This window comes from Anabas testudineus, chromosome 21 (genome assembly GCF_900324465.2).
Source record: "Anabas testudineus chromosome 21, fAnaTes1.2, whole genome shotgun sequence".
Lineage (NCBI taxonomy): Eukaryota > Metazoa > Chordata > Actinopteri > Anabantiformes > Anabantidae > Anabas > Anabas testudineus.
This window is the reverse complement of record NC_046629.1, coordinates 21617877-21643729: the sequence shown is the minus strand read 5'-3', so window position 1 is coordinate 21643729 and position 25853 is coordinate 21617877. Positions and strand designations below refer to the sequence as shown.

Here is a 25853-nt window from a genome sequence, read left to right as displayed (position 1 = left end):
AAATGGGGTTAATTTGTGACGTTACCTTTAAGGTTGTTGATGCTTCTGGACTCTGAAACAGTTTCTCTCAAAGTCTCAGAAAAGTTACTTTAGTGTACATTATTGAAAAGCATATTATGTTGCTAGATTATGCAAGTTTTAAGCTACTTGTTCTTGTAAAGCACATTGCACCATTGTACTTTTAACCATTAACCACTAAAACCATTCAAAGACCATTCTCAACCTGCCTGCAGTTACTTTGTCTGTACCTCATTTGCTATCATGTTTTCTTTTTTATTAAACCACGTTGCACTTTAAATGTAAAAATTAAATATTTGACAATACGTATATGTTACATACATTCCCCACAGTCCTCCACTGTTATGTTAATGGTATGGTAACAGATGGGAAGACATTTACATCAAAATATGCTGTCAACTTAAAAAATTTTCTATGTTTACTGCTCATCACTGAACAGCTCAAATGTAAACTTTTTAAATGTCCAACATTTTTCCAGGACTGAAAAGGCAGCCAAAGCACATCTCTCTGTAATAACTGAGAATGTCAAAACAATTTACACGTTTTTCAAAGTTGTCTTTATTCAGTAATCGGTCTGCAAACTCCTTCTGGTCCTGTTATCCTTTTATTTGGGCAACATTGTCTATAGACCCTACAGGGTCCATTTTGTGTAGCAGAAAGTGTCCTTGCACCTGGGCAGCACTAATCTCAGAGTGGGCGGCTAAGGCACACTCTGCAAAGCGCTCTCCTTCAGAGGTGGGCTGGTCTGGGTAGAACCGGCGGAACATCTGAGTGAGCTGCCAATGCGTGCAGTGGCCGATGTACTGCTTCAGATCCACACGACCGGGTCGGATCAGTGCTGCGTCCAACCTATGAGCACAGAGCTGGAAGTTAATGTTCCTGAAAATACGTAATGTACGAAAGCCAATGTTTAAGTTGTTAATAGTTTTTTTAAAGCTGCATTTATTTATTTTGACCACTAGGGACAGCATAAAAAGAAAACAAAAACCTTCTCTTAAACTTGTTATGACAAATGTCTAAACATCCAGCTTTATTATGTTCTCCATCAGTTTGTGAAGAAAATATCTGGAGCTCTGGTTGATAAATGCTCTCCCATGAGCTGGTTAACTCTTGGTCACATAATGCACATTATGTGTATACTGCTTGTTAACTCAAGTCTCATGGGACCTGGTTCTGGGCTGGAAAATCAAGGTATCAGAATAGATACTTCTTCTGATAATACTTCTGTGCTTTTGCATTACACATAATTTGAACGATTGCTGCTATAAAAAAAACACTACTTTTAAAAAGTTTTTATTTTTATTCTATTGTGCGTTATTACATTTCACTTCTTTATAGGTTAAGTTACTTAATTGTAATGTTTTGATTGTTCCGGAGTTTATATTTTTCTGTAATTTACATGCAGAGGTGAATGTTTGTTAGGTGCCAGTGTTTATATTATTTATGAAGAAGCAGCTTTTTATTAATTTATATATTAATATTTATATATTAATTTGATATCATTTAGGGCGTCTAAGAATGTCTGGACTTGGACACTGAGATTAGCACCATAAAATGAAAAACTTATGCATGTCTGCATCAGAACATTTTTTTATTACACATTTAAAAGACTAAAACATAGATTGTTATCCATTTATAATTTCATGTTTGTACTATAATATTTATAATAGTGGCTTTGTTTACAGTACCTGTCAATGAAGTTGGTGGTCATAAAAACTATTCTGGCCTCAGATGAAGCCACTCCATCCAGAGAGTTGAGCAAACCACTGAAGGTCAGTCTTCCCATTCCCTGGTAGGCCAGGGGGTCTGTGAGGTAAAGACACAAATATGTTAAAAATAATGGTCATATAAGAATGAAACACAAAAACAGCAGCTGTATCTCAATTCAGTACGGCTAGCTTCAAAATTATATATGTCACAGTATGATGAAGGCTCCTTCAAATGTAACCAACAAATGCCGGGTTCTTTTTCCAGGTAACGAAGGCTCGAATGTGCAGATTCCTTACGGCCTGACCTATCCCTTTAAGATTTTTTGTGACCCAGTGTTGAACATCAAATGTGTTGAATGCAGGGCCCAAAGAGCACAATACGAATCAAAAGAAGAAAGCAAGCATCTAATTTAGCCACTCTGCTGCCTATATCCAAACAGGAATAGCTGGTGATCGGAGACCAGATCATCTCAATTGAATTCACCCTTCACAGTCTCTGCTGTCTACAAAGGCCAAGCCTCCTTAGACTGTATCCTTCACAGGATATAGCCCCTGAACTGAGCCACAGCTTTAAAAGACACTTCACAAGATAAAGTCTTAACCCAACACAAGAATGTAAGTTGTGTGATTACTTAAAATATGGACAATAATAACAACAACAACTAAAGCTTTATTAGGCAGTTAGCTCAAGGTCCTTCCCTGCTACTTACTCTCTGTGGGAAGCAGCTCTCGGCTGACAAAGGCTGCGTCTACGTCCTCCAATAGTATGATGCTTTGCTGTGGCGCCACACTCAGGAGGTGGTTCAGACGGTCATCTGAAAGGGTTCGGTCACTCAGACTCATGAGACAGATGCTGTAGCCCAGCTCACCAGCCAGAGCCGTGCTGGAATAGAGAGCCAGAAACAGCAGATAACAACATACAGCTCATGCAGAGTTTGACATGTGATGTAAAAGAACTTTACTTGAGCTTGTCCACCTTATAATTACACAGATACTAAACAGGAGCAGAAAATAAACAGCATTCTCACATAAAGCTACTTTTTCCACATCCTGGGGGTCCATAGAGCAGATATCCTCTTCTGTAGGGGATACCTGAAATGCACACAAAACATTACATCACAGAAAGAATGAAAATGCTAAAACATCAGGCTTTTCAAAATGGACCACAAACTAAAGAAATAAAGAAATAGACTTGTTTATGGACAATTCCACACTTTTTTTTATTTTAGCTGATGAACTGCAAATTGTACATTACATCACTGCCATCGTTTTCCAAGAATATCACAATACACAACTTTACTGGCAGCCATTCAATTTCAGCTCATGCCAACACAACATGAAAATCATCTAGTGTGTCCGTAGTTTTATTTCCTTACTTTATATTGTTAGTCAGTAGGTTACTACCCACAATACCATTAGCTACTGGATTGGTGCTTTCAAGTACATAAAGAGACTCTAATATGTCAAAGTCTCTTTGAATGCACCAACGAGGAAGTGTTCAAAACAGAATGGAAATCACAACGCCCACAAAAGTAACCAGTGTAACACCAAAATATGATTATTGAGCTTTAACAAATTTACCTCTGTCTGTGTACCACTTGGGGTTTCCAATGAACTCCTTCACGTCATCTACTATTCGTTCAGCCACTCCGCCTTCCAGGACAACAGAGCTGAGGGGTCTGCGTCGCCGTGGAAACCCAAAGGGCCTCCACTCAGCACCCATAGCTGTGTACATTACTGTCCGCCCCTCCTCCTGCTTCAGTGCCAGTTCTCTTGCTACAAAACATAATGGATAGCTGCACTAAATGACCAATATATGGTTCAGGGGCACAGCAAACTTTATGTTTGTTACTTATGAAAGGAAAATATTAAACTTTTACCAATTAGGTATTTACTGGTGTGTACCTTCTTGTAAGATATTAAAGAAGATCTGTCTGTCCCTGCCTAAAGCAGTGAATGTGACTGACTCCCATGGAGTTCCAGTGTGGAGATCCACCATCTGCTTCTCTCTGGTCCTCTCCACCCTGATCCACTTCCTCCCATACCTGCAGATCACAAGAGACGACAATGTCAGAAGATGTACTGTTGACCATTTCTGTCAAGCAGATTAATATCTGTAGATGTTATCTCTTTATTATACGCAATACATTTAAAATATTTCAATTTTAAAATTCAATGGAACATTGGTACCATGCCTAACTAAGTATATTAATGCCTTGTTTTCTGACCAGATGATGTGGTTGCCAGGGCTCGGGTGGAAATCAAACTGCGTGTGAACCCGTCCACTCTCATGTGCCAGGTAGGAGGTCTCCACGCTCAGGTGCTGAGTGTGCCTGGCATGCTTGGTGATCCAGCTCAGCAGCCAGTGGTAGCTCTTGTCTCTGCTGGGGACCTCCAGAGTGATCATGTAGTGCCTCCGGAAAAACACCATCCCCACCTGGGCACCCTTCCTGGCTACTGCCAAGGCTGTCCCAATACCAACCAGTCCAAAGCCAGCCCCAAAGTATGGGTTGTCCTTCAGGCTGTCCAGAAAGTCTGACAGGGGCATGGCGGTGACTTCTGCACTCCTCCAGTTGATTCAGATTCTATACAGATACTGTGAGACTCTGCATGAGGACAGCCTTAAAGATTTGCAGATCAACGTACAGAATATATGTCACTGTGTTTGCTGAAACCTTAGAGCATAGATGAAAATCTCACACTTTAATGATGGTGGGTACTAAATAATGACACCCCGATACATCCGTTATTGTTAAATAATTAATAATCCTCATAGTTCCCTTCTCATACAGCGTACAACGTGGATAGATTCGCCGAATCCAGTGTCCATAGTCTGTGTGTATTGTAGCACTTTAGCCAGGTTCAGTCCTCATGTGTAGTCTGCAGTGCAGCAGTGGGCGCGACCTCTGCTGCGTTTCCTGTGTTCGACAAATATCATTCCTGACTGTTCGCGTTTCCACAAACATTAGTTCCGTCTCCCTATTATAGTTACAGTAACACATTTTCTCCAACAGCTAAGATAGCAAACAAGCTAAGTTAGAAAAACTGTATAGTTGGTAATGTAGTTAGTGAATTTCTTTGCAGACTGCAAGAACCAAGACAGCGAAATTAGTTCACGTTAAGTGCAAACAGGAACTGAGAACAGCTTGCAGCTAAAATCACAGGAAGCTAACGATAGATCGGTTAGCATCAACGCCAGTTGATCACAGTTTATATTAACATATAAAGTACGTAAAACATAGAATAGCGACACTAAACGGTAGAATAAACTAGGCAAATAACAAGTAGCCAGCCAGTAACGGTGGATTTGAAGCGGTGGGTATGTACTGCTGAACGGATGTTGATGTTCTGTTTTTCAGATACAAAGCACTGAGCAAACACAGGCAGTAGGTCGAGGTTCTGTTATGGTAAGTAACGCAGGAGAGTGTGTGTGTGTGTGAGTGTGTATCTGATCTCAAGTCAGTAGTGTATCTCATAATACTTCAGTTACACAGGACAAAAGGTAGGGTTAAAATGAAATATGTTACACAGTGTTAGATCAGTCATGGCTGGACTGGGTCAGGGGCCCCAGGACCAGAGCCTAAATGAAGTTAGTGATAATATTGTTTATTAGAAAGTCACAGAAGTAAGGATGAAGGTAAAGGATGAAAAATGACGAGAAAGAAATTAAAATGCACCAAATTGTGAAATCGTGGTAACATATGTAAGAGAACATGAGTGTCAAATGTGTGTCATGTCATGTTTAAATCTTTAAATCTTTAAATTTTTACTCAACTCTGCTCTGTTTTCAGACACAGTGGAGACCATCGTCTCTCTGAACAATGTGGACAGAGGTTCTCAGACAGTGACATGTTTGTCTCTCACTCCAGTTCAAAAGGGCCAGCTGCTCCATCCAGTAAAGGACAGTTGGACAACTACAAATGCTCTCAGTGTAGTGGTGTCTTTTCCCAGCCAAGTGCTCTGCAACACCACTTTGAAACCACTCACAGTGGAAATGACCCTAAAGACCCATTTGCCTGCTCTGAGCAAAGCTGCCAGTTCAGCAGTGCAGACCGTCAGGAATATGAAACACACTTGACATCTGCACACAGTTTCACACTTATTCCCTGCACCCACCAGTCCTGCAAAGCGTTGTTCCCCACACAGGAAGATCTGGAGAGACATTTGCAGTGCCACATGCCCTTTGGCTGCTTTCAGTGTCCATTTGTCGCTGAAAATATGCAAGAACTGAGCGACCACCTTTTAGAGCAAAACCATCTTCCGGCACACTCTCAAGGTAAACAGACAGGACAAGAACAATGTTGTCCTTAGTAGTGAGCTCTGCCACTGATCACTAGTAGACTTTACATTAACATCTTTACACATCTGTTCATAGAGGTCGAGTCTGCATCCTCAGCTGTGTTGACTAATGGAAGTGATCAGCCTCATGTGTCCAACCGGCCAAAAAGAAAACGAAAACCAAACCCAGTTTATGCATCATCGTTACCAGAAGAGAGGAAGGAGAAGGAACAGGCAGAGGAAGGGCACAATATTAAAAGGGTGAGAAAGCCAGTGAAGAAAGACAGTCCTCCAATAGTGGATACTGGAACACTGCCATCCAAAGGTATGTCGGCAACCTGTTTGGAATCTTAAAATTCTATCATTCCATCTGTAGCAGTGAAACCAAAGTAATACGGTTATCTTTTAATGCACCACAGTAGTGTGGAGGGTTACTGGGGGCAGCATTTTAAGCCTTTTGGATATCACACATTTTGATCTGTCTTAGTAGGAAAACACAGTCAAAAATGGCTGTGTTCTATTCACTTGTCCCAACTTTCACTTCTGGGACAAGTGAAGTTCACTCGGTGACCCTGTTGCAGAATCCAGTGTCTCTAACGGAGTCTAGATAGAGTCCAGATATCAGACTTTTCTTGTTGCAGGAAGACATATCACTTATCTTTCGTTCAGGGACAGGCCATTTGTGGTGTGAGGTGTTTAAGGAGTGTGGGTCATCTGTGTTTTGAAAGGATTGTTCTTGTTTTTATCCCTTAGAGTACCTTGCAGAGGGTGCAGAGCACATTTACCGCACCCACACTTGCCCCATGTGCCGTCGCTGCTTCAAGATGCGCTCCCACCTGCAGGAGCACCTCCATTTACACTTCCCCGACCCCAGCCTCCAGTGTCCCACCTGCAAGCGTTACTTCACCAGCAAGAGCAAGCTACGTGTACACATGCTCCGTGAGGCGGGTGAAAAGGTTCACCGCTGCCACTTGTGTGACTATTCTGCCGTGGAGCGTAACGCCATCCACCGCCACCTTGTGAGCGTGCACGCTGACGAGGCAGAAGATGACGCGAACAGTCACAGCTACCCGTGCCCCACCTGTGGTCAAAGCTTTCGCCAGAGCAGGTCACTTAAAGCCCACATGAAGACACACAACACTGAACCAGACAGCAAGCCAGTGGCCTGCTTTCAAGATGGTTGCACTTTCCAGAGTTCTTTGCGCAAAGAACTTCTCAGACACACTATTGAAGCACATGGGGTCAAGGCGGTGCAGTGTCGTCACCATGCCTGTGGAGCCGTTTTCCAAAAACCGGTAGACATGGAGGCTCATTATCGGACACACCTTGCCTATCACTGCTCCCAGTGTGATTTTTCTTGCTCCAACAAAACGGTTTTACTCCAGCACCAGCGGCTCGGTCACCCAGGGAGCGACAAGCTTTGCTGTGACTTTTGCTCCTTCGTCACCTTTAACCCCGTGGAGTTTGAGCAGCATGTTGGACATTTGCACGCTAACGAAAAGATCCATCGCTGTCCTCAGTGCAGCTACGTAACCTCACATAAACGTGGCTTGAAGAGACACATGCTGATGCACAGTGGTGAGGATGGAGTAGTTTTAATTGCTCGTACATTTGTTTGGATAGCTACTACTGTGCTGCTACTTTTGGACACTGTATTATCATGTATGAATTTTTTTCTCTAAAAGGTGACAAGCCCCACAAGTGTAGCCTGTGTGACTTCAGGTGCAGAGACGAGTCGTACCTGTCTAAACATATGCTCACTCACTCCGACGACAAGAACTTTATGTGTGCTGAATGTGGATATGTCACCAAATGGAAACACTATCTAAATGTTCACATGAGGAAACATGCTGGAGACCTCAGGTAAAGTATTTAACGTGTTGTTTTTGGGACACTGATGTGTTCATCAGATCTGTCACAAATTAGGATGTGTTTTCAGTCATCTGCTGCAAAAACTTTTTAAATCATCAGGCAATGCTGTACAAAACTGGATACTAGAAGATAGTGCAGAATTGCCAGGATTCATTCGGCCCTATAATTTGACTGTATACAGGGACTTTCTACATATTCTATTGTTGTTATGACTAACGTATTGTCTCCTCTCCCAGGTATCGCTGTGATCAGTGCCCATATCGTTGTCACCGCATGGATCAGCTGAATAGCCACAAACTACGACATCAAGCCAAATCGCTCATGTGCGAGATCTGTGCTTACTCTTGCAAACGCAAAAATGAGCTTCGCAATCACATGTTGGCCAAACATTCTGGAGAGGAGAAGCAGCCTTGCGTCTATAAGTGCAAATACTGCATGTACACTACCTGTTACAGACAAGCACTTCAAAATCATGAGAACTGCAAACACACCAAGCTAAAGGAGTTTCGCTGCGCACTGTGCTTCTATTCCTCATTCAGTAGCGTCAGCCTCTTCCTGCACAAGAAGAAATCTCACGGGTACATACCAGGGGACAAAGCATGGCTGGAGAACTATGCTGCAAAAGAGAGGGAGAGGAACTCGGCTGAGTTCATGCAGGATTTTTATAAAAAGCCATCGACAGATGCACAATCCATAGAGAAATCATCACCATCTCATGGAGGGCAATCTGAGCTTCCTGGTGCAGCAGATGACAGTGCAAGCAAAGAAACTGCAACCGGATCACAAACTGTGGAGACAGTAAATGCTTTTGATGTTGTTTCTCAGGAGATCGTCAATGAAAGTACTTCAGACAGTCCTCCATGTGTGAACAGTCCAGAGGAATATTGTACTCTTGTTTTAACTACACTGTCTACCACAGACTATCAAACTTCCTCATTTCAAAATACTGAGGGACAGAGTCCAAATCAAACTCCAAGGACAGCTTCTTCTAATGCATCACAAGAAAAGGCAGAATTCTCCACATCTACAGGTTCGTCAGAGGAGGATAATGTAGCAGAAGCCCATGAAGAATGTGAACAGAATAATGCAGGTGACAGCTACGATCCTCTAAATACCTCAGCCAGTCAAACAATTGAGGCTGGGACGCGTCAAAGGCCAGAGGTGAAGAGCAAAGACAAAACAGCCGCTGAGCAAAATCTGGCATTAGAGTCTGAAGTCCGCCTGACAGCCATGAAGAAGCATGACAAGGACCAAGCTATAGCTATGGTTTTGGGGGGACAGGTGCAGATGCTTGTGGTGCCGACTAGGGACGTTTATCATTGCAACAAGTGCTCCTATGTAACCTGTAAGGAGACTGCTTTGAAGTACCACTGCCAGAGTTTGTGCCAGGGAAGAATAAAGGGACACAAATGCCAAGCCTGTGGTGCAGAGTTCAAACAGAGACGTGCTCTTGATAGTCACATTGCAAAGAAGTGCCCGGCACTTCCACGAAAACAAAGGACATTTGTAGGCGTTTCAAATACAAGTGTCGCTACAGAGGGGAGCTCCACTCAGTATAAGGAGGGATCCAAACAACTGGCTGAGACCGCAAATTCTCTTCAGACAGAGCTTCTGTCTGTATCTACGTCTGATTTACCAGTCTGTGAGGGCTCTGACGATAATGCTCCTACGCGCCGTGAATCGGGACGTCAGCAAAGCACAACACAGAAAAAAAAGCTTTTGAACGTCAAGCATGTGAAATCAGTGCCGAAAAAGTCCAGTTCCACTAAACAAGGTGGGAAATTTCAATGCAAACTGTGCAGTTTTTCATCAGTCAAGCGTGCAGCAATTGAATGTCACCTGTCGACCTGCCGACGAAAACAGATGAAAGCAGAGAATCAGAAGCTCTCAGAGGTGGTTGATGAGGCAGTCAGAGAAAAAGAGGACACCATCCAATGCAACATGTGTTCATTTCTAGCCAAATCTAGAAGGACTTTGACTCGGCACATCATGTCCTTTCATAACAAAAAGAAGTTGGATGCTGCTAAAGCGAAACGCTTGCACTGCCAGCACTGTACTTTCACCTGTAGGCAGCAAAGATGCATGACTCAACATGTCGCGCTCAAACACAAAGGCACCAGGCCTTACTGCTGCAGATACTGTCCTTTTAGTACCACAAGGCACTATCGCGTGGAAGAGCACGAGTCTCTTCACACGGGAATCGGCCGTCACAAGTGTGACGTGTGCGACAAGACCTTCGGGGCTGTGGCCAAATTGCGTCAGCACAAGACGCGCATCCACGACAAGCATCCCACGCACTTCTGCTCATTGTGCGACTTCAGCGGCTACACACCTGATGATGTGAGACGACACAACCTCAGGTGCCACACAGGGGAGCTGGAGCATGCTTGCACTCATTGTGACGCGCGCTTTAGTTCAGAAATTGCTCTGAGGAACCACTGTAAACGTGTGCACCAGCTCCAGGTGTGTTTCTCATGCAAGCATTGCGACTACACGTGTAGCAGTGAGGCCACGCTGAAGACGCACCAACAAAGCAAGCACCCTCAGTTGAAGTGCTCCACCTGCCAAGAGTCTTTTGAGACAAAGGAAAGCTTGGAAATACATCAGAGGACCCACCTGGCACACCAGTGTCAGCTGTGCCCCTTTGCTGCCAAAACAAGGCAGCGTTTAGCTCAGCACCTTCTGAATGAACACGAGGAGGGATCTCTGGACGACAAGCCCCTCAGGTGCAGCACCTGTCAGTTCGCTTGTCGCCATCAGCTGGTGTTGGAGCAGCACCTCCGCTCACACGGGGGCAAGCGTGTGTACAAATGCACAGACTGCGAGTACTCGACCCCGAACAAGCAGAAGATCACGTGGCACATTCGCATACACACTGGGGAGAAACCTTACGGCTGTGAGCTGTGCAGCTACACCTGCACTGATCCATCTAGGTTGAAGGTAAGCTCGAAGTTCATAGTTATTTGTGAGCTTGAACCTCAGAGTGCTGATGAATGTGAAGTACTGTTAGCTAGTCTGTGACTTCATGGAATTCATGTGTCCAGTGGAAATGAAATAGCTTTTGATGACGTTATTAAACGTAAATCACATTCCATTGCATTCCATTAAAATCTTTATTTCTTTTTTTCTGGCTGTTTTTGTGGGGCGGTACAACACTGTACGACTCAAACAAAAACTAAATCACAGCAAAAATGGTAAATACTTGACTTTTCCGTGTTCTCTGTACCCATTTCACACAGCTTCATATGAGGGTTCATCAAGAAGAGAAGAAGTACCTTTGTCCAGAGTGCGGCTACAAATGCAAGTGGGCGACTCAGCTGAAGTATCACAAGACCAAACACACAGGTACCATCTACACATAAGTTGTTGATACTACTGGAGTTAGGAATGCAGTTTTGTAAGTTTAGCACAAACAACATATTTGATGTATTAGAACTCATTTATTCTCTGCAGGGGAGAAGCCATATGCCTGTGATGAGTGTGACTACCGCACCAACAGAGCAGATGCCCTACGAGCTCACCGGGACACGCAGCACTGCGACACGCGCCCTTACGTTTGTGAAACATGCGGCAAAGCCTTCAAGACCACTTTCATACTGAAGACCCACCAGCGGCAGCACAGTGACGATCGGCCTTATGTGTGCGGGTTGTGCCACAAAACCTTCAGATGGCCGGCAGGCCTCAGACATCACTACCTGTCTCACACCAAGCAGCAGCCTTTCCGCTGCCGCCACTGCTCCTACAGAGCCAAACAGAAGTTCCAGGTAGTCAAGCATTTGCACAGACACCACCCAGACATGCCAGTAGAGCAGGGGGTGGTGAGAGACTTTGATGCTGGCAGCCTCACCCTGAAGGAGGCCCTGGAAGGGAGACTGGAGGAGCGAGCGGGAGGGGTGCAGGAGGAAAAACAAACCGATGAGGTAGAAGAATTAGTTGAAGAGGTGGTACAAACTGTGAGACAAAACAATGAAGAGAAACACGATGAACTGAAATTATAGAAGTCTGGCACATAAATCATATTTATAGCTGTTCATGTGACTGTGCCTGTACTGTGAAAAGCTAATAAAACACACCAGTCCCTGTTATGAAGTGTGTGTGTGTCAGGTTTCTAGATGGATAGATACACACGTGGAAGATAATAAAAATAAACATGTAAGCGCAAACAAAGTTGCTACCTTTAAGTTGCACACAGTTGTCAAATCTACAGTAAAAAACCCAGGAACATTTTTCAGCGTGCTGTTTAGTTGTATGTTAAGATTCCAGGAAATGCCTATAATACAACATAATGAAGTTTGTCGGGTGTTTCCCACCAGCATGAGTTAGCTCTCCACTGTCAGAATATAGTTGTTGGCTGCTGGTGGGAATGACTTCCTGTACCTTTCCTCAACAATAGACAAAATAAATAGGAACAATAGATGTGTCAAACATTCTTCTGAATTCATTTTATTAAGTGGTTTTGAACCAATCAAAAATGTAGAGCTTATATTTACAGACATATTTACACAACTTACCAACTTTGTGGCAGTTACAGTGACTAAATAGAAAGTCAAGCAGGTAATTGTAGATTAAACAGCATGATGCAAAGCTATGGGTACTTCATAGTAATAGGTAGAATGGGTATATATACTGTATATATATATATTTTGAGTGTGTATTTTTTTCTTTAAGACTGAGGACTATACACTTGAGTTGATTATTGACTGCTGTTACTTCCGGACATTGAAGGCAAATGTGTATATTTAGACACATGCAGCATTAAAAATCATCAAGCAGCAAATATTTTGATGAGAAGTACACTTGTGGAATTGCATGTTAAGGATAAGAACAGATATTAATGCATGTTTAAAGTTTAGAATTTGTCATCATACACTACATGGATTCTCTTGACAGTCTAGAATTCCTCATCGTGGTCTAATTTATTGACATGTTTAAAGTTAGGATTACAATTATGACTTTAAATGTGACAGTATGACAAACACAGTCATTCCAGGAGAGCACGACCCGATTAGGGTGCGCTGGACTCCATCTGCGACTTTATATCATAAGATCTGACTTCTTCATGTGAGCTCTGAAATGCTAATGTTGACAAAGATGGAGGAGGGAGGGATAGGTGTTCCATCTTTAGAGAGCAGATGTATGTGACGATATCCTGAAGAGAAAAAAAGAGAATTTATGTCCAAGTATGTTTTTTAAACACAGTGCAGCTGAGTCAACCTGGTGGTTTCACTGACATGCTCTGTTGCCTTCACCGTACACCGTCTTCTCACCTGCTTGGATGCACGTAAAAGGAAGAGTGAACTGTCCGATGAAGTCATTCCTCGACGCCTTGTCGTAGTCCTCGACCACAAAGCGAACCAGGGTCAGCTCAGGTGTGTGGAGGATGAAATTTAGAGTTTCATTCCACACTGGGTTAAAACCTGCAGGTAGAGGCCAGTAGAGGATTGAACATGACCAATTAGGAAGAGGCTATTTATTTTTAAATTTTATTTCCATTATTTAATTTTCTTTTATTCTGCTTTATTTCACATTGATTAAACTACTACTCAGAAGTTTGGGATCGCTATCAAATAGCTTTCCAAAGAAAAACATTTCAGGCAATTCACAAAGAATTTTATCTATTTCACAAACAATTAAAACAAATCTGATGATTTTTAAAGAATGATCTACATTTTTGCATAGAGGCCTGTCATTAGCAATAGTCAGTCCTCTGTATCATTCTACTGGTATAGCTGCTAATTCAGGTTAATCATTTTATTTTGCTCAACTAAGAACTTGAAGTTGTATTAATGGAGTTAACAGGGGAGCATGGCATCTATTAGGTTAGTTTACTATCTGAACATCAGCAGTTTGTTTGTTTGTTTACAGGTTCAAAATGGCCAGAAAGAAAGCAACTTTCATCAGAGACCCATCAGTCTATTGTTGTCTTTAGAAAGGAAGGCTACTCAATGCTAGAAACTGTGAGGAAAGTTTTTTCCTATCATGCTGTTAACTACTCCCTTCATCAGAATGAGATGAGCAAAAGACCACAGACATCAGACACTGGAAGACTGGGAGAATGTGTTGTCATGTGTGTTTCCTGGTGATCCCAAACTTGGGAGCTGTAGTGTACATCCAACTGTAAAACACTCACTCACCATTGTTGTTAATGTGACTGGTCTCTTCCTTAGCCTGGTCTTGTGGGACTCCATAGATCTCCACTCTGACCAGGGGGTCTACAATAGAACCCTCTTTCTGATTCACCTTAGGTAGCTGCTGTCCACTTATCACCTGACCACACAGACATTTGTCTATATTAGCTTCAGAAACCACAGTACAGCCACTCCACACCTCACAGCAGCCACAAGGATTTCATGCAGTTTCAACCTGTATGGATAACCGGAGAGGTTTGTAGTCTGGCCGCTCCTCAGGTTTCTCTGGACTGAACTGAGTGTTGCCATCTCTCATGAAGTCAGGCTTGAGGACGTAGCCGCAGCCGCCATTTTGCCTGAACAGCCCATCACTCAGATCCATTTCTAGGCCAGCTGTCTGGAAGTTTAGGGCCACTGTGGAAAAAAGGGAAAATAATTGAATTCACAGTGATTTTCTTTCTTATTGTGGTTGGCTGTAGCATGTGATTTCCCAGAACCACAGACATCGAACTGGCTTTCAAAGTTCATGAGAGAATTCTTTTAACCAGAGCAGCACCCGTTTGAAATGTGATGACAGGAAGCATCTGTCCTGTCGCCCTCCTGTGTCTGCTGTGGAGGAGATGTTCTGGATGTGACCTCTAACCTTGTTGCAGAGGGAGAATTTATCCTTAACTACACAAAAGACACTATGTAAATGTGTATCTTCCTGTGAGAGCAAATTAGAGTTATTTCCATGTGTAAATTGTATAGTGGTCGTTGGCACGTGTCACGTACTGATTCTGGATTACAGCTAGATAATGGATCTGTGTTGCATGTCACCTCTGCATTCTACTCGAATTGAGGCTGACAGGAAACATAGGGAAAGAGTGAAGACAAAATGACAGGAAGCACCATCCTGACAATGTTCCACTTCTCTCCGGGGTTCAGTCTTTTCTTGTCCTCTCTTCCTTGGCGGTTTAAAATGTTAATTTTTCATTCAGCTGCAACAGTTACAGCAGCTGAAACTCTTCAGAAAAAAAAATACAATCATGTTTTATCTTTTTAATGCTGAAACAGCTGAAACAAATGTGTCTGAAACACGAAACGTAACCGTATCTGTGTAAAACACAAATCGAGTTGCACTGTTACCATGGCTGTGCAAATCAGGCCGCTCTGACACATCCCTTACTTCATAGAAAAGATTGAGTTCAGCCAGCAGAGGGCGATCTGCCCCTCACCTATCTGGCAGCCCACATTCCACATGTCCTGAGGGTTGTAGTTGGAGGAGTCTGTCCTGAGGCCACTGGGGTAGATCCTGCTCAGCTGCCTTGTGTTGTACTGCACAAAGTCCGTCCCTGGAGAGACGTTTGAAGAGAATAAAGATGAGCTGTTTCTACAGCACAGACACAGACAAATCAGCCTTTTTCTTTATTTAGAACTTAGATACAAGTATTTGTTAAGTAAAAATGATATTATTCATGCATAATGCAGTTATAAACAGCTCTTTCAACTTAAGGTGTAATAATTCTCCATTCTTTTCTGAAGTACAGTGTCCCACCATGTTCACAGTACCTGCTTCCTTAGCTAGCCTCTTAGCCTTGGATTCAGAGAATGAGGACATCTCGTAGCATTTGCCGTGTAAACGAGCTTGTTCGAAGCCATGGAAGTGCACGCTCTTACAGTAAAGCACCAAGTCAGACAGCTCCTTTGACAGTTTGGACTTGGATTTCTGCAGAAGCGGAGAATAACATGAAATTAGTCAACAAAGAAGTCCTATTGGTTAGTACTATTGGTTAAAAATGGAATCAAAGTCTCTCCAGCGTCCTATGAAAAATGTGTTTTCCTTCTATTTGACTTCAGTGTCGTTTGTCCTCATCACATACTGTATCTTTAAGGAAGTGCAATGTGTAGGTTTACAACTTCTCGCATCCCTGCAACAAGAATGAGCTCCAGAGGAAGTGGGACACATCTTGTTCTAAGCGGTTAAAAAATTAACAATATTTTCACATGTCAGCATCTTGAATATTTCAAAGAGAAGAGAAGAAGCTGTGCCTTCAAGTGCCTTGAAAAAAACAAGTAAAATGGAGCTTTTAGTATAAAAACCATATGAGATGAATTTATTATTCAAAGCACTCATTTTAAATCTCCCTTGATTCAAGGGGAGATTGAAATGATGAAATAAAACTGAGACTAATTTGTGTTTAAAAAAAAAAAAGTTAGTAGGTAGAAATAATTATCTGAATGTTTATGTGTTACAGAGCTACTGTCAGGGCTAAATATGAAATACAGAATTAGATAGTTTTCCAGCAGCTAACAAGAAGCACATTGCATATTTCCACACTTCCTGTTTCTTTTCACTGTCTCTCTTCCTTCACTCCGTTGTCGCTTCACAAACCCAAATCAGTTTTTCACCCCTGCTTTGCTTTACTACCCCTCACAGCCTCACTTCTGCTTGACGGACAACTGAAGAAGCATGGCTCAGCATTGCTAGAGGAAATTAAATGTGGGTTAAAAGATCAATATGACGACTCTAGGTTTTACCTTGTCATTCTCAGTCAGACTCTCAGCAGGTGGGTCTTCTGCAGATGGGCTCTCAGCATCTCCATTGGCCTCTTCCTCATCACTAACTTCATCTGTCAGGGTTTCATCGATGCAGTCTTCTAAACCACCAATCTTCTTGGCTTTTAGCAAGATTTTCCCCTTTAATTCCTGCAATGAACATTAATAAATATAGTCCAGTCCAAATTTATTGGAACAGCAAGGCTCAGTTATTCGTTTTTGGTTTGGTTACAGAAGCATTTTAAAAAACAAACTACACACATATGATGCTTTTAATTTGAAAATGACGACATTTAAAAATTGTGTAAAGATTCAAAAAGGAATTTAAATTTGTCTGTGTCAGCAAAGGACATTAAATCCATGTTGGAATGAGGGCTGGACCAGCAGGAAGAGACAGAAAACCCAGATGCCATCACATTCAGCAGCAGCCAGGCTGCTCATGAAGGTCGTCCATCTTCTTGCATTTTGCTGTCTCCTAACTAAATGCAGCTATTTGTTTGGCAAATCCTCAGTAGACTTCTGCATAGCATTTATCTGCCATTACTTTAAGTTAGCATTGATTCTTCTAAGTGCTCTGATGGGAAAGAATTATACTATTGCATTTATGATCAGTGGAAGATGGATAACTGAAATGATAATTGAAAGATCAATGTACAGTGGCAAGAAAAAAGTTGGAATTTCATGGTTTTCTGCATTAATTCATAAAATGTGATCTGATCTTCATCTTCATCTTTCATGCCTTTATTGAGAACAACCATAAAAGCCTCATAGTGCCAGTGGAATTACAGTGAACCCTTGTAATTAATAACTAGTTGACACCCCCTTGGCAGCAATAACTTCAACCAGGCGCTTCCTGTAGCTGTGGATCAGACCTGAACATCTTTCAGGAGAAATTTTAGCCCATTCTAAAGCAGAACTGCTTCAACTCTGTCATATTCTTTGGATGTCTCATGTGTTTATCTCTCTTCAAGTCGTAGCATCTCTATTTGGTTGAGGTCTGGACTCTAACTTGGCCACTATAAAAGGTGCATTTTGTTTTTCTGAAGTCATTCTGTTGTGTGATTTGGGTCATTGTCCTGTAGTGTCACCCACACACAGAGTTTCAGCTGATGTACCGACATTCTCACTTTATCCTAAATAAGTTTTTCATTCACTTTTCAAATCAACTTCCCTTCAATCACTACAAGCTGGTCAGGTCCTGATGCATCAAAGCAGGCCCAAATATAGTATATAATATATAAATACATGAAATACATATAATATATAAATACATGAGGGGTGGCTGTGGCTCAATAGCTAGAGCAGTTGAATGCCAATCACAGGTGGTTCGATTCCTGGCTGCTACGTCACATGCCAAAGTGTCCTTGGGCAAGATACTGAACCCCTCGTTGCCCCCGGTGAGTCAGGCCAGCTGCATAGCAGTTCTGCCATCGGTGTGTGAATGTGTGTGTGCTTGTGCATGTGAATGGGTGAATGAGACGCAGTGTAAAGCGCTTTGAATACCAGCAAGGTAGAAAAGCGCTATATAAGTACGGACCATTTACATGTCTAAGTATAGCATGAACCATCAAATGTGCATATAACATCTGAATATGAAGAAGTGCTTTTAAAGGCTTCTGATTGAACAATACTGCAGCACAGAGATGCCTTTGAATCAATCACAGTAGGTGAATTACTTGAAGGGTAAGTTGCTTGGCGTCCTCTTTATCTATAATTTAATAGAACTAATACCTGAAGGGCTGGGCAGAGCACAGTGGAGCAGGGAGGATGAGGGCCATATGGTGATCACGTGGCATTTCCATTAGCACCATGAGCTGGACAGTTTTGTATTTTTTCTACAGATGTTTTCAGACTTGGAATCAAGAATAAAAAAATAAGAAAAAAAAAAAGTAACACATTGACAAGTTTAGTGTGGAAAGATGAATTCCAGTTTGCCTCACTTTAAAAGGTGCACACACACAAAAACACACACACACACACAGATTCTAACCTGTGGAGAAGGAAGCTGTTGAGGGACCTGTCCATCCAGCACGGTGGTCAGTAGCATATCTCCCAAGATTTGACTAAGGTGCTCGGCCATGATTGTCTGCTGCTCTACACCACAGTGATTCTCAAGGGACAGGATGACGGGGAAGTCTGATGCCTGCCAAACAGCAAAGTGGTTATTTTGTCTGTCTGCTCTATCAAGTGGAAAATAACATTACAGTATTGTGGTAGCACTGCATTTCATTTCCATCACATATAATTTTACACAGTACTCACATTTTTTTATCATCTTAATTGTCCTACATCTGAATAGGATAAAATGGGGAACTGGATACATCAGAAATTCTGGTTGTTTTCCATGTAGGTCAGGCAGCAGGGGTAAGGATAAGATTTAATTACAGGGGCAGGAAAAGTTACCAAGACTTGTCTAGAGCGCAGGGACTGTGTTTCATGTGTAATTCATACCTTGATACTTAAAGGGTGGGATCATCCAAACATTTTTTTTCAGTTAACTCTAGCTGTACTTTGCCACGCAGACAATTTCTTTAGTCCAGGTTTTGAGATACAACTGCAAGAGTTCTAGCATGCCCCACATACCACGGTGGTGAACAGAATCTCATTAGTGGTACTGAAACATCTCTTTCCAGAGACAACTCCAAAATACATTCATTTTGCATTTTACATCAAAACCTGAATGGGCTTCCAAAAGCACACAGGATACTATGTAGTAAAGAATTTTCAATTTGAGTGAACCAACACTTAGACAGGAAACGTTACCCACCTTGAAGGCGTACTCTTTGACTGTAGAAATGACGTCTTTAAAGAGAATCTTTGATGTCAGTGTGTGACCATGATACACGATGGGCTCCCCATCACTGCCATCCCAGCAGTCCACTTCTACACAACGGCAGCCTCTCTTCAGAGCCCTGTATGCACACAAATGTAAGTAAGAAGCATTGCCTGTTTAGTTTTGTTTCCCAAAATAACACTTTAATGTTAAACTTTATCTCTGAATTTACAACCAATACTCAACCAATACTGTATCTGTGTCTACAACAAGGCTTCACATAAAGAGAAACTTGGGGAAAATATTATTGAAAAATGGTTTACAGGTTTTTTTCAGCTTTTACTACAACCTTAAAAACTTGGTCCATCTCTCCAACGTGATAGTGAGCATTTTCTAATCTCAAGTCTAATAGACCATTTGACTGACCTATCATCCTGCTGTGTATAATTCATTGGGATTCAAATCATTGTCTAAAGTATGGTTAATGTGCAGCACACACAGAATGCATGTCTCACTGTATGTATGCTTCTAGGCTGCTCTGTCCTCGCAACTGGTCCTCCAGGAGGTAAGTGTTGTGTGACGAGGAGATGAAGTAGTGGCTGAGTGGTTGGCTCATGTCCTGGTGTAGATCACGTTGCTCGGGTTTGAATATGGAGCCCTCCTGCGAGCACAGGTACTTCTGGAAGCCATCTAAAGACATGGCGCCTTGCTCCTGGGCTGCACAGAGGATACGATACAAACTGAATTGACACAAAAGCACTTTGGTTTATTTGGCCATAAAAAGTTGATAAATTTCTAATTCTTCTCCGGAGTTGATGGGAAACCACTCTACCAACTAAGGGTAGTTGTGCCTAAAGGCAACTGCTCCCAACATCCCACCTGTCCTCATATCTTCAAAATATGTGCAACTGAAGTAATATTTTTCAGTCTTGTCCATCTTTACCTGACTCAGATGGTTCATAGGAGTCAATGAGCTCCTGGGCAAGCTGGGCACTTCGCTCTCCTTCCTGTTGCCCCATCATAAGGAAGTTCTCCAGCTCCTCCAACATTAACTTCTCTCCATCTCCAGAGTAGTCCTGGAACACCTTCCATACTTCATCCCTCTGAGTCAGTATCTTGTAGAAGTGCACAAACTGCTCTATTTCCAAAGAGCCACTCTCTGACTTATCAGCCATCTGTGGTGAAAAAGGAAGAGGTCTATATGTATATTGAAGGATAAATGTCTGTATATGTTGGTTTTGCAAAATACTGCCTGGGTTTTGGAAACAAAAAGGTTATCAAAGAACAACAGCATCCTCAGATGTTAAAATCTCACAGTAAATAGATGGAGAGCATGGTCTTCATTCATGTCTACATTCATCATCTTCAGCAGCTTCCGAACTTCTTTGAAATTCATCTTTCCATCTTTGTTCTTATCAGCTTTCTGAAACCAGTCCCAGACCCACCTGAGGAGATGCTGAGGGAAACTTCTGCTCTTAATAGTTGTCGAATAAAACACTCATATTGTCACTTATTCTTTCTTAAAGAATGATTTGCACTGATAGTAAGAGTAACTGAAGCTTTGTTCAAAGAAAACAAAGCATAAACTAATATTTGACACCAGCAAACATCAGAATAACCATTGTTTTGTTGTTTTGTTTTAACTCAGTGATCTACCACAGTAAAAGGATACTGGTCTAGCCGCTCTTTCTCATCCATCGTTTGAACCTTGTGAATAAGTTTGCGCACTCCTTGAATCCAGGCCTGGGCCTCCTCTGGAGAGTCAGCCACGAGGTCCAGGTTGCCTTGGCGACCGTGAAACACCAAGGTGAAGCAGAGGTCAGCAGGAAACTCCTCTGCGATGCTCAGAAGGACCTCGGACTGGTGGCCCTCACGAACCGCCTCCACCTCGGTCACAGAGACTGAAAGATGAGCAGAGAGTGACTAAAGAGATGGTGCAGTGTTTGGAGGATTCAACCACTTTACTTTTGATGAATTTTAAATTGTGCTCCTTACAGATTGAAAGTATGCTGAGCACAAGGCATATTCTTAATTGATGAGTGCTTCCCCCACTTTGTACCTGTTTGCAGGATGTTCATTTTAAAAGCGGCTTTTACAAGTACACACAAAATACCTAAGGGAGGCTGTGTCCACTTTCTGTAAAGTTGGCCTTAGAAACATGGAGCACACATTTGTTGTTACTTGTACTGACCTTGCTAAACATGGTAGTTCCATTGGTCCCCCAGACAGGACAGTCATCTTCACATCCAACTCTCAGCAAAACAGTGAATCAGCTTAGAAACAAGCTCTTTTATCCACATGTACCATGTGAGCACAACATCAACTAAACTGGTTAATGTTTCAGGAAATGATTTTAACATGGGGTTTTCTGCATACTAAGGCAATAAATAGAGTAGAAAAGTAGCTCTGGCTCTGTCAAATGTAGAAAAAAAATGCCTACTGCGCATTTTAAACTTGCAAATGAACACGTCATAAGGTTTGGTAAGAACTAAATGAAACAATTTGAAACAATTTCCTGGAATTACAGTATTGTTAGCTTTGGTCTGAGCCACAGGTAACAGTAGGTTATCTGTTTCTGATAACCTGCTTCTAGTTATAGCTTCATATTAACCACATAAATCTGAGAGTTACACAGCCCCAAATTCACATTTTTCATATTATGACTTCAATTGAGCCCAAAATTTCAAGGTACCTGACCATGATGTACAGTTTAATGAAGTCTGTTTCTACTGTATGTACACGTGTCTGTACTCACAGGTTGAGTGGCCTTTTCCTGCCCATCTGGACTTGTACCAGATCGTCATGCCGTCCTCCAGGAGGCGGAAATGCCGCTGCTTCTTCCATGAGCGGGACTTGACTTTCCTGAGAGTTGACCCTGCCATCATCACCTTGATGTCTGGGTCATCTTGGACACCTGCAAAGAGGCAGGCAGGGAGAGCAAGGTTAGGTGGATTTTTCTACTACTGCTTACGTTAGGTTATATGAAATCAATGCTCAACTCAACATTTATGTGACATTAAACCTTCAGACAAACTGTAAAGTCATCACACTGCATCTTCTAGAGTGAATAACGTTTACTCACAAGAGCCTTCAGGATCCATTGTTATTCTTGAATCATGCCAGCGGAAAGTTGCTGCTAAAACGAAGCAGATGTCAGTGAATCGTTCCAGTTGCTTTTCCCTGTATCCAAACACAATACACTTTGCAAAAGCTCTATATTAATCCAGCTGCATCTTCACATTTCCACAGACTGTGCATGCTTTCATCAACACCCTAAGACCTTAATACTTTCTTCTTGGATACTTAGTAAGTATATTACTGGAAGGAATCTTGATAGATGTTGGTATGGAAAGACAGGACTACTTCACTCTGCTGATCCAAGAATGCGAAATGTGTCCACGGTGAAGTTGGTACTGCTGAAGTGTCCTGGAGTAAAATACGGCTCACTTGCTGTCCCTAATGTCAAATTCAGTTTTTACTCCTTCATTCATGCTTATTCTGTTTTAAATCTAGATGTAATTGGTTTCCAGGCGCACTGAGAAAATAATTAACACATATTTTGATCACTACAAAAACAACAACAGGAACATGCTGTCAACTAGAATAACTTCATCGTGGTTTGGTGCCTCTGCTCAGGTTGCAGTTTGCCAGCACGTCTGTCCAGTCTCATGTTCTAATCAGTTCATCCATGACTCAGGCCATTTCTCAGATGTTGTGTTAACAGTGACCTTGCATTTTGACCAGAACCGAATCAGTTTGTCATTTAGTCCAAGGAGTCATCTGTGTCATTTTGAAGAAATACATGAGCAAGATCATAACAACACACAGACAACCTGAAAGCATATTGCCTCAGGCAGTCACCGGCACGGAGGCATAGAAATGCTCTAGTGCTTTTATCTTAAAAAAGTATATACACGGTTAGTAACACTAGCAGCACGTCTGCAGAGATGCACCAGCTATATCTTAACGATCATTAAACTGGATTGCTATTAAATTTTAATTTGTTATAGACATAACAATAGCTATTGGACAAAAAGCTCTGAAATCAATTAGGATCAATCTGAATATATGTTAATAGCTTTCTTAACTATTCATCTTTTTCTAATATATCATTGTGTTCAGTGTTTTGATTTATGACCAAATACCTAAAACACTACTGACGTTTCTAGTGTCAGCTGCATTCTGTGGTAATTAGCATGTTTACAAGCTAAACGACATTAGCAGAGGAATAGACACAGAGTAAGACTAATGCATTGCAGACCTGCTGCAGTTTCTTAGTGGAAGCTGATAAACTCTGTGATCTCTGCTGATACATGTTGATCAAGCCCCTCAAACAGGCATGGGTTTTAAAGTCTGCATATCTGTAATCCCATCTGACAGCTATCATTTCCTTTCATTGTCTCCTGAAAGAACAGGATCTAATCTTAGATTCTTAATGTTGCTCAGACCACAATTAATATCACATTCCTCCTGAGGAATCATTGAACTGAGGCTTATTTTCCACAGGTATTTCTTCCATAACATGCACTTTCTGTGTGCTTGCACCTTAATGTTTTTACTTTCCATCCAAATCTTTTCAGATTCTACTGTTGGAAGTTCAGCACCCACTTCTTTATAATCCAGGTCAAGAATTTTAAGCCGCATTTAGTCACATTATGTTGTTTTATTTTTGGGGGTCATGCGTAAGTGTTTTGGACTGGTGCTCTCTTCAGGCAAGATGAGTCACATAGAGCCACTTTTTCAGGGAGTTCACTGACCGCACTCACACACACACACACACACAAACACACATGCAGATACATAAAGACATGACTCACGAGGGGATCTGACAGGATGGAAATTAGTAATAAACAACTCAATCACACAGACCGCAGTTCTTCAAGCACATGTAAATCTCATTTTTAGTTTAAATGTATAGTTATACCTCATGGGAATGTTCAATTTTTCCAGATTTGTATCAACATATTTACACGACTGCCTACACACAACTATATGAACAATTCAACGAATAAGTGTCCATTCAGTTCATTCAGTTAAATTCAAATAAAACTCCAAACCAGCCAAGAAACGGAGGTTTGTGCAGAGTAAATTAGAACCAGGGCTAAATCTAGAATATATATAGATGCATATATTCTAAAGAAAGAAGAAATAAGTCAGGAAAACTACAATTTTGACTTAGAAAAATAAAAAGACAGATATTTACCAGCAGTTCTGATCTTACCAGGGATCAGAGTCTCAGATGTAGGCAGCTCTCACACTAAGGGCTTCAGATACTGTGAGGTAAGCCTGTGGTCAGCTTGATAGAGGGTCCAGGGAGGTGTGTATGCCACACTTGCGCAGTTCACGGAGCCCACAGACTTAGCTCAGGCCCTTAAAACACTGGGAGTGTCCTAAAGGAATCTGACTCAGCCTCCCTCCTCCCGTCTCCAGTCTTTACTGCTGGGTGTTAGAAATCGGATTCCCTTGCTGCTGCTGCTGTGAGCTGGTATGCTCCGCTCCAACCACACTTCATTCTCATCCTCCTCCTTCTCCTCCTCTACAACCCCTCCCCAACAGCTTTCCTTCCTTCCCTGCCACTCCCTCACTCCACCATCTGCAGACCCATCACTGCGTAAGTTAAAGGTCACTCCCCTCTGCCTGCTTCGCCTTCTTCCGTCTGTCTTCCTCTCGCGTCCTCAGGGTGATTGTGGATGCTGTGCAGGACCTGGAACGGCTCTAATGTTTCTGCATCAGCCCTGATAGGAGCAAAGACAATTCTGGGAAAATGCCTGCTGAGTTACAAAACAAAGAAGCCAAGGAATAAAACAATGAGAATTACATGTTGTGCATGAACACAATCCCCCTGTGAAGAATAAACCACAGGTCAACAATGGACTGGATCAAACTGCAACTCAGACCAAATCTGATATTTGATATCTGAAGATTGCACGAGACTGAGTAAAGACTCCACCATGCTGCAAACCTTGGCTGAAAGCCACATATTGCTGCATTTAGATGCAGTTTTTATCACATTTTCCACCCAGTGTCCATCAGCTGTGTGTATTTGACGTACGTGAGAACACGCAACGGACAGAAAACATCACTTTCCCCACTGTCAGCCCAGTCCAGCTAATGTGCTTCTCTGTTTACAAGTGCTCCTGGATGAGGCCTAAAAGGTAAACTGAAAAAAAAAAAAAATACATAATGCATACTTAGGACCATGTCCCAAAGGGCTCAGATTTGCTCTCAAATGGAAGGCTTGAGAGTAGGTGTTTCTTCCATGATCCATGATGTCGATTCAAGTTGTGAGGATAATGGAGCCTATGGGGCAACACAACAATCCGCTAATGTACCAATAAAGGGAAGCAAAGAGATATCAGTGAAGTTTATGAGCCTGGTAGAGCACTCAGTGAGCACAGGTGAGTCACTTTCTCATCAGACAAACAAACAATAGCCCTATCGTCAAAAATAACAACGGAACTTTGGCTGAAACACCCTGTAATTAAACACATTTTTGGAGCCAAGGCTTAAATGTAGTGTTGAAACTGTGAATTGATG

At 42.1% G+C, this 25853-nt stretch overlaps 3 protein-coding genes across 8 annotated transcripts; 1 reads left to right on the top strand and 2 right to left on the bottom strand.

The window, feature by feature from the left end:
• Nucleotides 1-350: 350 nt before the first annotated feature.
• Nucleotides 351-4632, bottom strand: LOC113172996 (mitochondrial chaperone BCS1). The gene is made up of 7 exons (XM_026376198.1): nt 3956-4632; nt 3633-3772; nt 3309-3503; nt 2756-2819; nt 2438-2610; nt 1707-1824; nt 351-867 (listed from the first exon to the last, which is right to left on the bottom strand). Exons 1-7 carry the CDS (start codon nt 4273-4275, stop codon nt 615-617), a joined length of 1263 nt encoding a protein of 420 aa, XP_026231983.1. The 5' UTR covers nt 4276-4632; the 3' UTR covers nt 351-614.
• A 56-nt stretch (nt 4633-4688) lies between these two features.
• Nucleotides 4689-11966, top strand: znf142 (zinc finger protein 142). Of its 3 annotated transcripts, XM_026376188.1 has the most exons (9): nt 4689-4954; nt 5087-5134; nt 5519-6003; nt 6103-6330; nt 6759-7583; nt 7691-7868; nt 8114-10817; nt 11117-11222; nt 11331-11966. In XM_026376188.1, the coding sequence occupies exons 3-9, from the start codon at nt 5577-5579 to the stop codon at nt 11873-11875; spliced, it is 5013 nt and encodes a 1670-aa protein (XP_026231973.1). In that variant the 5' UTR covers nt 4689-4954; nt 5087-5134; nt 5519-5576; the 3' UTR covers nt 11876-11966. The 3 variants fall into 3 exon arrangements, with proteins under 3 accessions (XP_026231973.1, XP_026231974.1, XP_026231976.1); XM_026376189.1 differs by lacking the exon at nt 5087-5134 and having other exon boundaries at nt 4689-5042; XM_026376191.1 differs by lacking the exon at nt 5087-5134 and having other exon boundaries at nt 4689-5046.
• An 89-nt stretch (nt 11967-12055) lies between these two features.
• On the bottom strand, nt 12056-24778 carry plcd4b (phospholipase C, delta 4b). Of its 4 annotated transcripts, none has more exons than XM_026376194.1 (16): nt 24520-24778; nt 22399-22452; nt 22072-22230; nt 20989-21217; nt 20632-20761; nt 20260-20491; nt 19832-20033; nt 19311-19455; nt 18534-18686; nt 16526-16693; nt 15557-15713; nt 15223-15339; nt 14241-14419; nt 14012-14144; nt 13145-13294; nt 12056-13026 (listed from the first exon to the last, which is right to left on the bottom strand). In XM_026376194.1, exons 2-16 carry the CDS (start codon nt 22415-22417, stop codon nt 12935-12937), a joined length of 2265 nt encoding a protein of 754 aa, XP_026231979.1. In that variant the 5' UTR covers nt 22418-22452; nt 24520-24778; the 3' UTR covers nt 12056-12934. The 4 variants fall into 4 exon arrangements, with proteins under 4 accessions (XP_026231979.1, XP_026231980.1, XP_026231981.1 ...); XM_026376195.1 differs by having other exon boundaries at nt 22399-22449; XM_026376196.1 differs by having other exon boundaries at nt 24538-24778.
• Nucleotides 24779-25853: the final 1075 nt, after the last annotated feature.